Raw genomic sequence first — 17735 nt, forward strand, 5'->3', positions numbered from 1 at the left:
CTTTTCATCTACAACAACTTTTTTGCACTGTAATTCAAGTTCAAAAAGTGCAAAGTAGCTTTGCCTAATGCAATGCTTTTTTTCATATGGAGTATTTATTTATTTGGAGAATTGTTTTTGGTTGAGGTGCTTCACTATTAAACTTGGCATTAAATCAAAACAACACTAAAAAAGAAACAAAAGGGTATCATATTGTATAAGAATATTTATTTTCTTATAAGTGCGAAACAGGTAAATATTTACAAATGTTTGAGCAAAATTCCAAATATAGTAGAGAGTGAGAAAAATACATTAAACTGAGAAAATTCAAAATAAATAAATTAGATACTTTATGAGAACTGGTAGCAGTGACTGGCAGTGTACCAAAGAACCAATAAAAACAGTGCTGACAAATTGCTTCAAAACAACTGTCGTCAAAATAAATATTAAATACAGTCATAAATAAAAGCTTTTGTTATGGCAAATGTATTGTGCTAAATGTATGTTCCATTTCCTTCATTGTCTTTTCTTTGTTTTGTTCAGAGGAAACAACAACCTGCCAAGAGTTCCCATTTGTCTTTGTGTCTGTTTGCTGCATGTTAATGGCAAGTGCACAAAACATTTTCTTTGAAGAAGAGAACATCAAATGTACAGAGAATTCAAATTCCAGAACAAATAAAAATAACATTTAAAATAGTAACAAACTCAGTCATGACATAAAACAAGAATAAATTAACAAAAATATGCATCTCTTTCTCTTACATTGCCACAGGTAGGTTATGTTTCAGATACTCTATGTATCTCTCAGCAATTACTGTGGTCTCTTCAGGGATCAGACAGGAAACATGCAAAGTGTCCCCTTGAATATGCTGGGCCCTTGGAGGCACACTGAGGAGTAGGAGGCAGACTTGCGGTCAGGAAGACATATTTGTTCATTCACTGTAAATGGTGTTCATCTGTGATGTCACCATGTGTGAAGGGGCAAACGGCTCAAATGCTATGTCTAAAGGAAGCTCGTACCGGGAGCCTGGGAATAGTGTGTGACCCTGAAGAGCTGAAAGACCCGCCAAGGAAGAGGGTGGGTAGGGGTGTGAGGATAGATAATGGACGGCATGGGTTGGGTGAGGCGTAAAGTTTCTCTCTGTCTTGTGAGGTGAAGGCTCCTGCTTCAGGGCAAAGTTGCCACTGACACTAAGAGGTGGTGTAAGAGGGCCATCATAAGGTGGTGTGCCATTGCTACATTCGTTGGTTGAAGAGTTCTCATACGCAGCCCCCTTGAAGCCCTTCAGATGTAGCAAGTGTGAGGCCTCCAGTGAGCCGTAGGGTGGACTGGGCAGTCCTGGTGAGGGATAGCTAATGGGGTGACCCTGCTGACCTCCTGGTACTCCACACTTGTCATCTAGGTTGTTGAGCAGCATGGTTGAATGTCCCAATTGTAGGCAGCCAGCCACTAAATTGCTGGTAGGTTGTGAAAGCCCCTTGCATAACATCTCCACAAAGCCATGGCTCTCAGGTGACTGGCCATTCTCCAGAACCTCGGAGAGTGCCCAGATGTAGTTGCGAGCCAGCCTCAGAGTCTCAATTTTGGAAAGCTTCTGGGTCTTTGAGTAACAAGGCATTACGCGCCGCAAGTTGTCCAATGCATCATTCAGCCCGTGCATGCGTGAACGTTCCCTGGCATTGGCCTTGACGCGGCGCGTGCGGAATCGTTCCTGTCTGGCTTTGGTCATTTTCTTCTTTTTAGGACCTCTCCGCTTGGGTGCATTTTCTCCATCAAGACCAACCTCTTCTTCGTCCTCATCATCCTCTTCCTCCATATCCTCACTGCCCAGTTCCACAGGTCCATGATTGCTCCTATTCAGTGCATAGTGACCTCCTATCTCAGGTGTCCCGTCACCATCCTGTGAGCTGAGGTCCTCCTCCATCCATCCAAGGGAGCTGACCAGCTCAGTCACATCTCCTGGCTTTCCATAAGGTTTGGTCATCATTGTGATCTGAAGGAACAGGAGATGAGGGGTTAATTCACATAAAAAAGGGGATTATGTGGTAAGCCTGGTCCAGCCTGTTATAAATATGTGTTATCATAATATTTCACTTTCCTCTACAATTAAAATAAAACATTACAAACAGTGTTTGGATGTTCACACTTTTAATATTTCAGCACTAGAGACTGGACAGCTCAGAGCATGCTTGAATAGTGCTCCTCTGACTGATACGCTTTTGAAAGCAATAGCAGCATGAGTTTAAACTCTCATCATATATTGACAGAAAGAACGATTATTGTGATGATGATTATTATATAGCTTACAGCTCTAAAATACATTTTCTTCTCTCAGTTTTATTGCGCGATCTAACGGCAAATACTTTCTATCTAAGCCCCTTTGATTTTCGACCAGTGCACATATCATGTTATTTTGGAGACGCTGTCAATCTGGGACACGGCTGGATTTAGTCCACAGATAAAACGCTCGGATTTAATTTGAGGGGAGCCTGTAAACCGGAATCAACAAACACTGGACCAAGCCACACTAATACTCCTTGAACAGTTTTGTATTTGATTTGATTTGATCTAAAGACATCAGCTTTGTCTCCAAAAATTAATGTTTGTAACATTTTAAATTGTCTGCCTGACTGCCTCTAATCTTCCATTAGCGAACACTCTTCCGTTATTCTTCTATTTACTTTCTTAAACATATTTAGAACGCGTCTTTAAGCAAAATGCTTCTAATTGTCTTCAAAGTCACATGCTTTTGTCCAATTTAAAACCGATCTGTAGTGTCATTCATTTAGAAGCGGAACATAAAAGTTTGTAGTAGTAGTAATGAATGCAATGCACTACCACATTTCGACTGAATTAAATTATTTGTAGCCCTATATGACCCGGCATGCATTGTCTAAGGCTTAGAGACAATGCTTTTCATTATGGCTGTTTGATATAGCCTAATATTATTTTTATAAAGCATGCACATGCATATTATATTATATTATACAATATCGAATTAAATTTATCGTTAACAATCTTTGATAAAAAAAAAAAAAAAATAACCACAATATGAATAGCAAAGAAGTGTTTTAACTAAATAGCACAAATATATTTTTATTATTATTATTATTATATATAATTTTTTTTATTTAAATTTCGTAGAATAAGCCTAAATAAATAAGAATTCCATATACAAAGCATTCTTTTAAAATGATTTTAAAAGTAGATTTTACTATATTCACAACAATTTGAACTTGGAGTAAGCTAAATTGCTTTTAAAGCTGGTGCATTGGAAATAACCATCAAAACAGATATATAGCCAAAATAAATAAGCATTGAAGATGTCAACAACAGTGACCTACCTACCTGTTAACCTAGCACCTTGTAACTTCAATAAAACTTGAAATAAGTGTTCTGAATTTCTGCACGCACCGTCCAAATGTTCAAAAGTAATGCTGTAAAAAGAAACAGGAAAAATAAGTTCCAGACTCCCCTCTGATCGTGCGCTCATGCGGTTTCTTTAACTCTCCATTGATGCATCAGAGCGCGTCTCGTGTCTCTCTGAAGCGCACTGATTCCCGGTTTTGACTTTCTATCGATGCTAGCAAGCTCCGCCCACGCACACCCCACCCCTCCAGCTGATCCGAACACGCGTGTCGCGCTCGTGGTCAAAAGTTTCACGACTTTAAGTGCATGCATTTATCCTCCAGGCTTTGTGTGTGAACGTGCTCGCATTTGAGTGGAGGGAACGATGCAACTTCCCATTTATGTTAACCTTATAAATATTGCAAGGTGAACAGAGGAGAGGCTCTTCCGTTCATTTGTCATGTGTCAGAAGGAAGAAGACTGCAAATGTTCTATTAGTAGCCTGTATAGACCTTATTCAGAGTAGAGCTGTATTAATTTTTGACGGGAATGGAGTGGGGGTTCAATCTTCAGCTGGCTGGCAGGAGCCGCCACTGGCAGGTCACGTGACCTGTCAGTGGATGGCTGGTAGCTGCCAGTCTGAGCCTGGCATGTCACGTGACCTGTCAGTGGCTGGCTAGTTGTCTGGCAGTCTGCCTTTGGCAAGTTTCAGAAACCATTGATTTTTGACAGTGTTTGTGTTTTGTGTTCCTCCCTTTCTAGCTCATTTATTATGCATCTGTTGATATGATTATGTTCTTTAGTATGATTGATGTTTTGGGGACTGTTATCCCAATATAACCAGTCAAATGGCCGTGATCAGACTGGCAGCTTACAGACGCTTGCTGGACGCTCATCCAGTCAGTCGCGGCTGATCAGCGAGTATTACGCGTTGCCTGACACTCTCACTGCAAGGAAATAAATTGTTTTCTTATTATGAATATAATGTCATGCATCTATTCTTTAGTATGATTGATGTTTTGGGGACTGTTATCCCAATATAACCAGTCAAATGGCCGTGATCAGACTGGCAGTTTACAGACGCTTGCTGGACGCTCATCCAGTCAGTCGCGGCTGATCAGCGAGTATAACGCGTTGCCTGACACTCTCGCTGCAAGGAAATAAATTGTTTTCTTATTATGAACATAATATGCATTTATTTATTTGTATGATTGATGTTTTAGAGAATTTTATCCCAATTAAACCAATCAAATGGCCCTGATCATGACTGGTTGCTTACTGTTACTGTTGCCTGCCTCTCATTCTAAGGATATAAACCTAATTTGCGGACGAAACGAGAATGAGAATGTTAAGGTCACAACAAATAATACATTTTTAACTGCCACCATAATTTAGTTACATTATAATGTAATGTTTTGTCTTAAGGTTAATATGTAAACATTACATTGTGCAGATGTTTTAAAGCACCTAACCCGACCCCTGAAACGCAGAGGTTAGGTCATAGGGCAAAAGGGGTTGCAGTCAGGAGAAAAAATATGTAAATGTAAAAGTACTTTACTTGCCTGCCATGATTGTGGATTATCATGTGTAAATTCAGAGACCTACTGAACAAAAGTAAATAAGGATACAAAAAATACATTCCATATACTTATAACAATCTGAAACAAGCGACATCATTAATATGAATACATAATCTTAAGTCATCATAATTGTTATCATTTATAATTAAGGTTTCCGGTAAAGTTCTGGAAGTCTGCGATACATTATTTTTGAAGTGGCAACATACAAGGCTACAATTAAGACGAAACTTAGCCTACCTCCCACTTCGTAAGATCCCATTTTTATTGCCCTGGGTAGTTTATTCGAAACTGTCAAATTCTGATATAGTTTACAATTGTTTACGTAGCATACGTCAATTATAGGCTAAATTATTTTAATCCCGTTTACTGAAGTGGCAACATGCCATACACCTCACAATTCTTTCTTTCGTCATAAGATACCACCGTTTAGTGGGGTCGGGTGGGTAGGCGATTCAAACAGTCAGATCCCGGCACACACGTGACGTTACAAACAAGTTTATCTAAATATTTAGTTAAATTCATTATTAAAATATATATATATATGTATGTAGTTCACAATATAGTTATTGAATATAATTATATATTTAGTGAAAGTGTTTAACCATTAGGGAACAATAGAGAAAGATTCACTCACTGTTAGGCCTACTCTGTGAATAGATGGATACAGCGTCCAGCAAGCGTCTGTAAGCTGCCAGTCTGATCACGGCCATTTGACTGGTTATATTGGTATTACAGTCCCCAAAACATCAATTATACACAAGAAAAGATGCATGACATTATATTCATAATAAGAAAACAATTTATTTCCTTGCAGTGAGAGTGTCAGGCAACGCGTTATACTCGCTGATCAGCGCGACTGACTGGATGAGCGTCCAGCAAGCGTCTGTAAGCTGCCAGTCTGATCACGGCCATTTGACTGGTTATATTGGTATTACAGTCCCCAAAACATCAATTATACACAAGAAAAGATGCATGACATTATATTCATAATAAGAAAACAATTTATTTCCTTGCAGTGAGAGTGTCAGGCAACGCGTTATACTCGCTGATCAGCCGCGACTGACTGGATGAGCGTCCAGCAAGCGTCTGTAAGCTGCCAGTCTGATCACGGCCATTTGACTGGTTATATTGGGATAACAGTCCCCAAAACATCAATCATACTAAAGAACATAATCATATCAACAGATGCATAATAAATGAGCTAGAAAGGGAGGAACACAAAACACAAAAACTGTCAAAAATCAATGGTTTCTGAAACTTGCCAAAGGCAGACTGCCAGACAACTAGCCAGCCACTGACAGGTCACGTGACATGCCAGGCTCAGACTGGCAGCTGCCAGCCAGCCACTGACAGGTCACGTGACATGCCAGGCTCAGACTGGCAGCTGCCAGCCAGCCACTGACAGGTCACGTGACCTGCCAGAGCGGTCACGTGACATGCCAGGCTCAGACTGGCAGCTGCCAGCCAGCCACTGGCAGGTCATGTGACCTGCCAGTGGCGGCTCCTGCCAGCCAGCTGAAGATTGAACCCCTACTGCGGGAATGTAAACGAGGCTGTGAGGGACAGTCAGTCTCTTCAATGGCATGCGCTGTAGGCTACACATAAAATAAAATAAATAAATAAGATTTATCCTACACATTTCAATTTCATCCATCAAAAAAACGTAAAATACATCTTTTAAAAAAAATATTTTGATTTTCTTTTATAAAAGATTACTCATTTCAGTATGATGAAATTTTGAAATGCGTAAATCTTAAATTACATCTAATGTTTTGGCTACCATTCTTGTTTTCTTGAGGTTTTATTAATTTTATAATTAATAAATAATTAATTATATTTATTTATTTACTGTTCTTTATATATATATATATATATATATATATATATATATATATATATATATATATATATATATATATATATATATATATATATATATATATATATATATATATATATATATATATATATATATATATATATATATATATATATATATATATATATATATATATATAATTTTTTACCCCAGGGGTTCTACTGATTTTGGGGGAAGGGTGTTTTTTTTTTCTTCAATGTTTCCTCAGCTGAACGTTTAGCGTCCGTTTAAAGGACAATAACATTGCAGACACCATCAATCAATCCCTCACAACCTCGCTTTCATTCCCGTCATAGTTAAATATGGTGCTACTCTGAATAAGGTCGAAAAAGACAGAAGTTGTCCTGAATACATAAACTACTTTTTAAATTGTTAGTCATAAATGAAGACTTATCTCCACATAAATGTATGGTCAACATACATAGCCTATTACTTTCGTTCATTGTCTTATGTAACGTAGGCTACTACTGTAATGCACCAGTTGAGATCTGTTCGTGCACAATTCCAAGTTGAAAACTAGCCTATCATTGGGAAGCTATACAAATATCCCTCTCTATGACCTAACATAGCCTACTTTTCTGCCCCAATTCAGCCCGCTAAGTGCTGGATTAATACCCCTGAGCCCTATTTGGTTTATGGCGAGGTCAAACGTTGGTCTTAACTCTTATTACAGTAGTCTAGTCTACAAAGACGCGCGCGCGTCCCAGTAAATGATTGTGACAGCTTGGTGCAGTGTGAGCAGGTGTGTGTGTTGTTCACCCGTTTCATTCATTCGCTTCATCCGCTCATTAGCGCCCCTCAGCCTACCAAAACATAACGCTCAATAACTGCTGGATTAATCGAGCCAGAACGGTTTTGTTTCGCCGAGATAAGTTGCTCAACCATGCATGCTGTGCCCGAGGGTGTCTAAATTTGCCTTATGAAACTACTCTTAAAAAAAAAAAAAAAAAGTAGTCCTATTATAGTTACTACTGCAAATTACTGACAATCTTTTTATTTACAAATTAATAAGAATGCAAAAGAAGCTTGCTCCCTCTGTTTTTGGTCTATAAGGATATTTATTCCTGTAATAATTAAATAATATATAATATATCTATTTATGAAGCAACTTTAGTAATTGTAGATTATTAGTAACTGCTCAGATAAAACAAAAGTTAAATAAATGAAGCCACAGTATATGATCTCATCAAAGAGCACTTATTTTCTACACATATTTTAACTATATTTATGACATTTTGCCCTGTTTTATTGACAAACGAAGTTTGACTTTATTTAGCGGAATGGGGCTTCATAAGATGTGTTGGTAGTAGGGGCTCTATTGTAGTTGTGCGCTATTGATTGCGGGGCTTCAGGTCACACGTGTCCTCACACTGATCCCATTGTACACGCCAAGTGTGCACATCTGTGCCCTAGACAGTGAGCTCACGCTCTTTCTACAAAAAGTTTGGGTAACACTTTATGATTACTCTCATTAGGATAGCATATAGCATATAATTCACTAGAAATTAGTTAGAAATATAATGAAACTTTAATCTAGAGGCCTTAAAACATTTTTTACATCAAAATTTTTCTTAATCGCTTTGGTGCATTCTCGAATTAGATTTTTTTCAAAACAATAAGTTCAAATCTCTGAACAATAAGTTTCTTGTCCTCACCATATATTAATTTATTTCTAATTTAAGCAAATTGCATGTGTTTTGTCACATGTGTGCAAAAGAGTAAGTACAATTGTCTACAATTTGAACAATGACTAAATGCACATGGCTTGCTGATCAAAACTGATGAGTTGATTCTCAGTGAAATTGTATACTCTTCACAACTTCTAAACATTCTTTCATTGTATGTGCCATCACATACAAAATGAGTTCAGTTATCAAAATCATACATATATATTCCATAAAAATCTATGACATGGAATGTTTTTTCGTTATTATTTATTTATTACTAATTTGTTTATTGCATGGATCTCATTTTGTGGCAATTTTCTGTTCTCTATATATTCATTTACATGTAAGAAATATATAAAAAATTGACATGCAAATGTGAATTTTCTCTTTACATGTAACACATTGCTTCAAAAATAAATTTACTGTATACATACAAATGTGCATATCCTTTTTCAGTGTACTACAGTATTACAGTATTGACTTTTCCCAGTAAACTTTTACCTACTGTTGAAATCTAAAAAGCTCAGTGTGATACACAATAGTATTCAGCTAGACAAAACTGACATTCTTGTATAGTACAGTAAGCAGTCAGTGTCAACAAAAATGAAATTTGTATAAAACAAACATATCTGCCATGGTGAAAAAACATCTAAACATTTTGAACATATGACTCACATGATGAAGAGGGAAAAATAAAACATTTTGGTGGCACTGGCCATTTTACTAGCACAAACACTTTTGAAGCATGAATTAAATGTTAAAGCATTTTACAGACATGCAATAGTGTTGTGATGTCCCATTAAACAGTTGTGGCAATTGCACTTACAGTTTAGAGAATGTTTAGTCTGTTTCGAAAAATGAGCCAAAGCAATTGAGAAACACTATAAGAATTATATGATGTTTCTTATGTTATTTAAACATTGTAAAGTGATACAAATTGTTACTGTAAACTGAAACACTGATAGGGTACAGCAGGGCAAAAGGCACCATTTTAGGAAAATGTGCTTTTAACTGGTCACAATGTGTATCAAGGTTGATCAAAAATGCATTTCTTTTTACTGAATATTTTTGAATAAATAAGCATTTTGTTCATTTCAGTCACATTTTGCATTTCATAACTTGGCATCTCTACAAACAAATGAATCTCCACAATGATTATATCAGTTAATGTGATCCCAATTTGAACATTCTTCATAATAAATAAATTCCTCCCACTCAAGATAAACATTTATATGGGTCTTTAGCCTCCCTCTGCAACAACAACTTTCACTTCTTGGACAATTATTGAAAAACGTTGATTTGAACAAAACTGAAAATAAGTAAATTTGAGGTATTTTCATTTGCTACATTAATTTGCAGCATTAAAGAAAAAAAAAAGAAATGTAAGATCAAATGACCCACAAATTATCTTTAGACATTGAGTGCAATGACCTCGGGAACCAGGAACATTTTGCAGTGCATAGGGACAAAAAGGTGCTTAGGAAAGTGATGTGTTAGTTTTTGTTGTTATTTATCAAAATCAAAAAGGGTATTTTATGCCAAGGGCCTTTAGCCCTGATGTTCCCAATTCAGATTTTACATAAAAAACACATATTTTTTTAACTAGCCATTCTTAAAATCTGATGTTGTGTTACTCCTTCAAATTTAATAAGCATAATTGTTATATTTCTGTGTGATAGACCTTTGCTTTTTCAACAGTGGGCCACCAATTTACACATTTCCGGCAAATTGGTACAGGGATTTACTTGCCAAAGTTTAAAGAACTTTTAAATCACTGGTGATTGATAAATGAACAAATGGGCTTAAGTGAAGTGTCTGCTGCACCGGAGCTCACGCGCCAGTCGCCTGCCCAACATAATCTCTCGTGTGACAACACAATTAGTATAATAGGACAATATCCATCCCGCTAGTTCGCTCGGACGATGCTTCTTTCCTCTCAAACAAAGGGAGTAAGGCTTCTGCTTGGATGCATAGAACTCACAAAGTGATGTGAAGATAGCAAACCTACTCTCTGATGAAGACAGAAAGCCTTAGCTATGGTGACAGTCAACAATGAATGTCCAATCAATCATTATTAACTTGATTGAAAAAGGTTAGGTTATGATTTAAGAGAGAAACATAATTAAGTTATATCAAAAGCTTGAGAATTCACTTTTAACACTTTCTGAATGGCTCTAAATGAAGCACAGGTTCATTTTCCAGTCACAGATTAAATGTATTGGCTTTTTATTGCTGTAACTTCTATGTTTCTAAAAAAAGTGGCCTTCAGACATGCTGTGTGACTCCTAGACAGGGTAAAATACATGCTCAAGTGTTCAGGCATATGCATCAGAAATGGTGCTGTCCCCTATCAACCATGGATCACATGTGCATGAACATTACGTGCACCTAGTCAAGGGCGTAGTTTTGCCGGTTGCAGCGTGAAGCATTTACACCTTTTCATTGATAATATAAAATATATCTCCCCATCCCCCCTGAATATATGCCCCTGCACCTAGTAAATGTGTCATGCTTCTCCAAAGATCTCAAGGAAACCCTGCTTCCCTTAACCTTACATCCCAGGAATGTTTCACAATGCTGTGTCACACCTGCAACCTGCATTGGGAATTCCTGTGCTGAGCCCAAATTCTCCTCCCTTGTGCCTGTAATAATGGACAGCTAACTTAGAAATGCGGACTGCTGCAGTTTCTAGTCCACCTCAACCAGAAGTCAACACAATAATAACAAAAGACCATTTTCTTTTTTGCCATCTGATCTCAATGCTGATGTTTTCATGAGTGCATTTTAAAGCATTCATGCAGTCGGCCTTAAAGGCCATTATGGAAAATCTATGAAAACATGAGACCAGTAGTACTCTGTAGACAACCTCCTGTTGAGACAGTTTAGAGTTCAAATTATATCAATTGGAACAGCACACAGAACTCCCATGACCCATTTCATTGTTAGGAGCGGCAACTCCACTCCACCCCCTCTACAGTCCCAAGGAATTAGATTAAAGAACAACTATTCACTAACTGGACCTTTTTTCAATATATAGATCCCAGATAAATTACCAAGAGGCCTACTGAGTTTCACATTTAGTCAGATATGCAAAAACGCCAGCAAATCTTTATAATGAAACTGATGGGTAATTAAAAAACAGACCCTAATCTAGCACATCCGGCCCCTGTCAATACATCAACACAAGTTAGTACGATGCATTCTCGCCATCCTGCAACACACCAACAATTTCTTTCCAGTTGTTTACTCTGGCTTGTTGTGATGCTTTTGTAGTTCCTGGTTGAGAGTTCTTCTCTGTGCCAAAAAACCCCACACACCCACAACTATTGCCACAAGTGAGTTATCCTTTTCTGCAGTCCCAAGGGACCTGTTTGGAGTGGGAAGGGGGGATTCGTCCACCTCTCTGACAGATGGGTCCTTGTTTCTGTCTTTCTCTCCCTTACTCCCTCTCTCCTGAGCTCAGACACAGACACACTCGCTTAGACTGAGATTGAACGAATACAATAGGAATTAAAGCCATGCACACATGCTCACTCCATGTCTCCTGAAAGCTGAGCCCCTTGTAATAATTATAAAAGCAGGAGTGTGTTTGGGTGACAGGGGCTGGGTTGTTGGGGAAAACTTTGATGAAAATTTGGACATAATGGCTTTTTTGCCTGTTGTAACAAACAAACAACCATATAAACTTTTAAAAGTAGTCGTGCTTATATTTACTTCTTTGTGTACATGTTTAATATTTCCTCCTTGATTTAAAGCTATATTTCTCCCAGAAATGAAAATTCTGTGATCACTTACTCATCCTCATGTTTTTCAAATTCCCTTGGACAATCTTTCTTAAGTGGAACACAAAGGGAGAATTTATGCAGACTGTTTACCTCAGTCACTGTTTATTTTCTTGGAAAAAAAGTTGCAATGAAAGTAAATGGTGACTAAGGCTAACATTCTTCCTGACATCTCTCTTTATGTTCCACACAACAGAGAAACAGCCGTAACCGTAACCCCAATGTTGTAACAGTCTACTATGCCATATTTGATGCTACATGACAGATTAGGAAAGTCAATGTTATGTTTTACAAAAGATGAAGCAAAGTAAGCACATTAAGTAGCCTAAACATCCTCCACAAAACTGTGCAATGAATAATGCACAGCTGGCAGAATAGACTTTGAATGAAGAACGAAAAGAAAAGAAAGAAGATTATTAATTAATATCTAGAGAGGTAAGGTTTGTCAAGACAACCTTTGATGGTGGCTTGATTAAGCCTGAAGATAGATAGATAGATAGATAGATAGATAGATAGATAGATAGATAGATAGATAGATAGATAGATAGATAGATAGATAGATAGATAGATAGATAGATAGATAGATAGATAGATAGATAGATAGATAGATAGATAGATAGATAGATAGATAGATAGATAGATAGATGCGTTTATATGAAAATCTGTGTTTTCAGAGGAGGAAAACATTTTTGTAGTGTAGATGAGAGGCGTAAATGTATAGCGAAATCCATGCATTTTCAAATAAACCTAAAGGCCTTAAACTTTTGTGGGTTTGTTTATGTTTGAATTTTTGTCTGTTAGAATTTGAGAGTTATTCCAATAATTCCAATAAGTTAAAAAAATAAGAGGTCTGTGCCAAGTTTGGAGTTTGTAGCTTGAAAGCTCTTGGAGGAGTTACAGTTAAAAACCATTGGTCTGGTGATGGAGATGTTGCTTAATGTCTCTATTATAACGTGTGTGAAACAACATGAGTTTGAGTAAATGATGACAGAATGAACCATTCAATGACATTCCAAACTTGTCAAAAAATTCACTGAAAACTGATTTGTATCCCCTTTAGAAAAAAAATAGAGAGAGAGTCAGAGGGAGATAAAGAAAGAGTGTGTTTTAAGAGATATGTGTTTTAAAGGTAATCCCAAAGCTCTGACTTTATTTGCTGCTTACTGGAGCTGAATACATAAGTTCTCTGGGCTGAATCCTGAGGGACAGATGAACTGAGTCCTGCTCTCCGGCACTGGGGAACAGAGCAGCTGAGTTTTATGGGTATGCACATTTAACCTTAGCATTACTCCCTTCATCAGCAGAGAATAAGACCATTGACCATTTATTTTCTTCACAAAGATCTCTGATATCAGTGCTAATGAGGAGTGAATGGGGGGAGAATGCAGTGACCTCAGAGATAGGGCTGGCAATAAAAGCCAGTCTACCAGTTTGTGTAAATCAACCCCACATTATATCAAGTGCCCACTGCATAATTGGAAGCATAAAATTACCCATTTACACAATATGCCACCTGCAACCCCTCTCTTGTCTGTTCAACTGCTCTGCTATAGATATGATGGCTGGAAAGTGTCCATGCAACACCTCTTGTAATTTTTCTAGCACTCCCTTGGAAGTAGAGCAAATTCCTAATGCAGTCATCCTGTTGGGGAATTTGTGGATCATACTGGCTATTAAAGCTAAAAGTGAACAATTTGATGGAGGTCACAACAATCACTTATATTTCCAATTATGGTGGTTAGAGAATTCATCTCAAACTACATTTTACAAAATGAAGAGCTCACCCAATCATAGTCCACCCTCTTCCTGAACCCCAACCCTGTTGAGAGGGGAAGGGGGGATCCATCTGCTTTGCTGGCTTTCCTTTGGGATATGGGCATACCCCTAGGGGCTGTTACTGGGAAGGATGGAGGGAGGGAGGATGGGAGGGAGTTGAATAGATTGCACCCATATACTAATTAAAGGCCATAATCAGTATGCCCAAACACAATAGGAAAATTGTGCCCATTCCTTATTCTACCCTCTCCAACAAACTCAATCATTAGAAGATTCATAAGTATCATGACACCTGAAACTGGCATTCTGTAATTAATGAGCAGATTCGCAAGGTTTAATTTCAACAAATTAAAACATTTTTGTGTGTTTGGCAGGAGGCCATGACTTGGGTGTGATCAGGTGCATGTTGCCCACAAGTGGTATAGTCTGTTTCCCACTGCGGTTTGCAGCAATATTACACACAAAGGTGATAAGTGGATTGATTTACATTTTTTGTAAATTTAGTTGTACATAAAATAATTTAACTTCAATCTATTTTGTTCAACACACTCCCATGCAGAAATTTAATATTCAGTTTTCCTTGAAAATGTAATCCAATATGAGTTTCCTAAAGGGGCTAAAAATGTAGCTATTTATCTTATTTTTCCACAGATTCAAGATAATTTGCATTTGCGAGATGCCAATTATACACATTTAAATTAGTCTAATTTATTGTTGTTGTTTTGTTTTGTTTTTTTAAGTATTTCTCAACTTTTATACATATTTTTTCGTGCAGAAACAGAAACCAGCTGGAAAATATTAAGGCTTCTGATTAAATGAGACGAGAAATTATTGTTTGTTTGCTGCATGAAAGACAGAGAGACAAAATAAAAGGAATCAAGTTGCATCAGGTTTCATGGTTTCTCGTCAGCTTGGGCTTGTTGATGGATGCCTGGATCTGAAAGGTGCGGGTCTGTGCGGGTACCCCGGCATTAAGCATCCCATTGATTGAACTGCTCCTCTGGGGCAAAAGCAACTTCAGAGCTTTAGTTAACACCCCCCCAGCCAACTGCAGGGCTTTCCGATTGGCTGGGTGGCTCTAAGCTTCCAGTCTTCTAGGTTTATTGTTTCGTGCGCCCAACACAGTCAATATTAAGCTTGGCTAATGTGATATTGAGGCAGCTGGAGGAGCCACAGTTATTACCATGACACTACCGAGAGAGGGGTGTAATACCATTAAAAATAAATCAGGTGGTTTGATGATTTGGCATGGTCCGGGGATTTTGTGAGATGCTAGGTGGGGCAGTTGCTATAATTCTATTACACATTCTGGGGGAACCTCTGAGGAACAATTGATTCATTTAGCCTAATTCACAATAATTCAATTTCTTTTCACCAAAGGCCTGAAAAGAGCAAGGCAAAATAGAGAGAAGTTTACTTTTCCAATTGGAAAATCAGACACCATTGATCAATTCCGGGTTTGTTGGGTAAAAGCAGGTGTTTTGAAGACCTTTCACCCAAAGATTGATAGTTTGACTTTGGTGTCATGCTGCAAAACTTTTAGAGACCTATTGTTAGGCCTAAGTAATAATACAATGTAGAATCATCAACAATCAAGAAGCAGAGGGTATAAAAAATACAGATTTTTTGTCATTTTTAACATTGATTGGTTGCTGCAAAATAGTCCTTAGAGATTTAGAGAAACGTGAGGCACAGAAATTCTCTTTAATCGTGTCTAAGACTTGATGTTCGCTCGGCAGACTCGATTTGAAGAAGAACTACCGTCCTCTCTGAGCAGGCACGTGAGGTTTCAGTGGTTACACAAATATTTTTTGAGGTTGAGACATTTGAGCCATTGACTATGTGTCAAAAAATGTGCGTGGAATTAAACAAGTCTGACGACCATTTGTAATGATGGCCAAATTTAACGTTAATTAATTACTGTGTGTGCCGTTGGTCGCGCGGTGGGGGTCCTGTGTCACCATTGTTCTGGCGTTCGAGACGGATAAACGCTGATTTCAAGGCCCATTGAGCGCGCGATAAATTGTACGGAAAATCTATTAAGGGGCGGAGAACATCGATTATTAGACGTCTTCAGTAAAAATACAAAGTGCACTAAATACATTTATCTGGACTATTTTGAACGTGGTAGAGGTGTTGTGTTGTCAGTTAACAAATACTTAAGTTATATCTGAAATTTTCGCTTAGGTATACATTTTACAACACTTTGAGAGGTGAATTCTTATTAGTTGTGAAAAAAGTGCAATATACAATATTTGAAACTTGTCAGGGTTACCAGTCAAAGTGTATTTAAAAAATATGTTTGCACATTTTAGTGTCGTGTGCTTAAATTTGGACAATAATATATTGGCTTTAGCCTATTTAAGACTAGGATTCAAAAATGTTTAGCCAGGCAACTTGTCTTGGCATTCGGAGGGAGGCTACATTTGAAACCACTTTAGAACGATTTGAACTCACTTCAGTTGAAATTTAAATAAGTTCAGTTTCAGAATAGTTCTGTGATATTAGTTTTAGGTAATTCGACGTTAGGTTGAGCCAAAATTATCATGATAAGATTTCTTCATTTATTTAGCCTACTGTAGTCATTTTATTAGTGGCAGTGATTAGACGTTAGTCTGGTACATTAAGGTTGTATTTTGGGCAATGCTGACATCTAGTGGTTTTTTCCCTACTTTGCATCCGTGCTGTCACGCCCAAACCCAGTGCTGATAGGATAAATGAACAGGCGATTACTATGCATTGAGATGCAATCTTTGCCTTTTGTTGTTTCATTTATAAACCCATCACTCAGACATTCCGAACATGGTAATCAATATTAACATTTGGAATACAATAATATTTAAAATAACACTCAAGCCGATGTTACATTCAAAGCACCTAGCCTGCATAATTCTCAAAAGGTATGTTTACATACCTTTATGTTTTCTGTTTACATTCTAATGTTTGTCAATAGAAAGTTTAGATTATAAAGCATGGACTGTATTCGTGATTTCAGACTACTAGTCACTTTGTAATTTATCCTATTATTAGGCTACTCTAGCAAAACTAAGAGATTTTAATGTAAAAAAGAAAATAATAATACTGTTATATGTCGGAAACAGCGCAAAGAAGCATTGAGAGAGAACAATGATAAGGAGATGGAGGGTCAGAGAAATAGTATTTCCAGATAGGAAAAAGGAGTATAAAATATATAAATATCTATATCTTTAACTAACAACATTTCCATCTTCCAAAGACACACACGCACGCACACACACACACACACACACACACACACACACACACACACACACACACACACACACACACACTCACAGGGAGAGGGGGAGATAGGGGGAGAGAGAGGTTTACATCTTGATGCAAATGTAAAAATATAGTCTTTTATATTGGGGCTGCACTCTAACGGTGACACAAACACCCCAACACCCACATATGTTCACAATTCTGACCTACATATAAATACAAGCGGAGAAACTAAAACAGACTCTGAGACAGCACTCCTACACACACTCTCTCCCACATCTCACAAATGCAGGGCATTCATCGCTGCATGTATTCCTCCTAGATTATTCCACCTACCAGCTTGCCTCTCGCATTTTCTCCCTTCTCTCATTTCCTTTCTTTTTTCTCTATCTTTCTACTATCAGATGACACACGTGCAATTCATCTGACTAAGGCTTTCTTCTGATTTTTAGCAAAGCAGTGGACTGGGAGGAAAAACAC

The 17735-nt window shown here is 37.6% G+C and overlaps 1 protein-coding gene across 1 annotated transcript; it reads right to left on the reverse strand.

Moving 5' to 3' along the window:
- Positions 1-266: 266 nt before the first annotated feature.
- Positions 267-3449, reverse strand: LOC127629150 (neurogenic differentiation factor 4-like). The gene is made up of 2 exons (XM_052106237.1): positions 3329-3449; positions 267-1973 (listed from the first exon to the last, which is right to left on the reverse strand). The coding sequence occupies exon 2, from the start codon at positions 1965-1967 to the stop codon at positions 912-914; it is 1056 nt and encodes a 351-aa protein (XP_051962197.1). The 5' UTR covers positions 1968-1973; positions 3329-3449; the 3' UTR covers positions 267-911.
- Between the last annotated feature and the right edge of the window lie 14286 nt (positions 3450-17735).

Source organism: Xyrauchen texanus, chromosome 35, assembly GCF_025860055.1.
Source record: "Xyrauchen texanus isolate HMW12.3.18 chromosome 35, RBS_HiC_50CHRs, whole genome shotgun sequence".
Lineage (NCBI taxonomy): Eukaryota > Metazoa > Chordata > Actinopteri > Cypriniformes > Catostomidae > Xyrauchen > Xyrauchen texanus.

Excerpts from the sequence above, each read along its gene's own strand:
- LOC127629150 (XM_052106237.1), bottom strand. The coding sequence starts at position 1,967 with ATGATGACCAAACCTTATGGAAAGCCAGGAGATGTGACTGAGCTGGTC.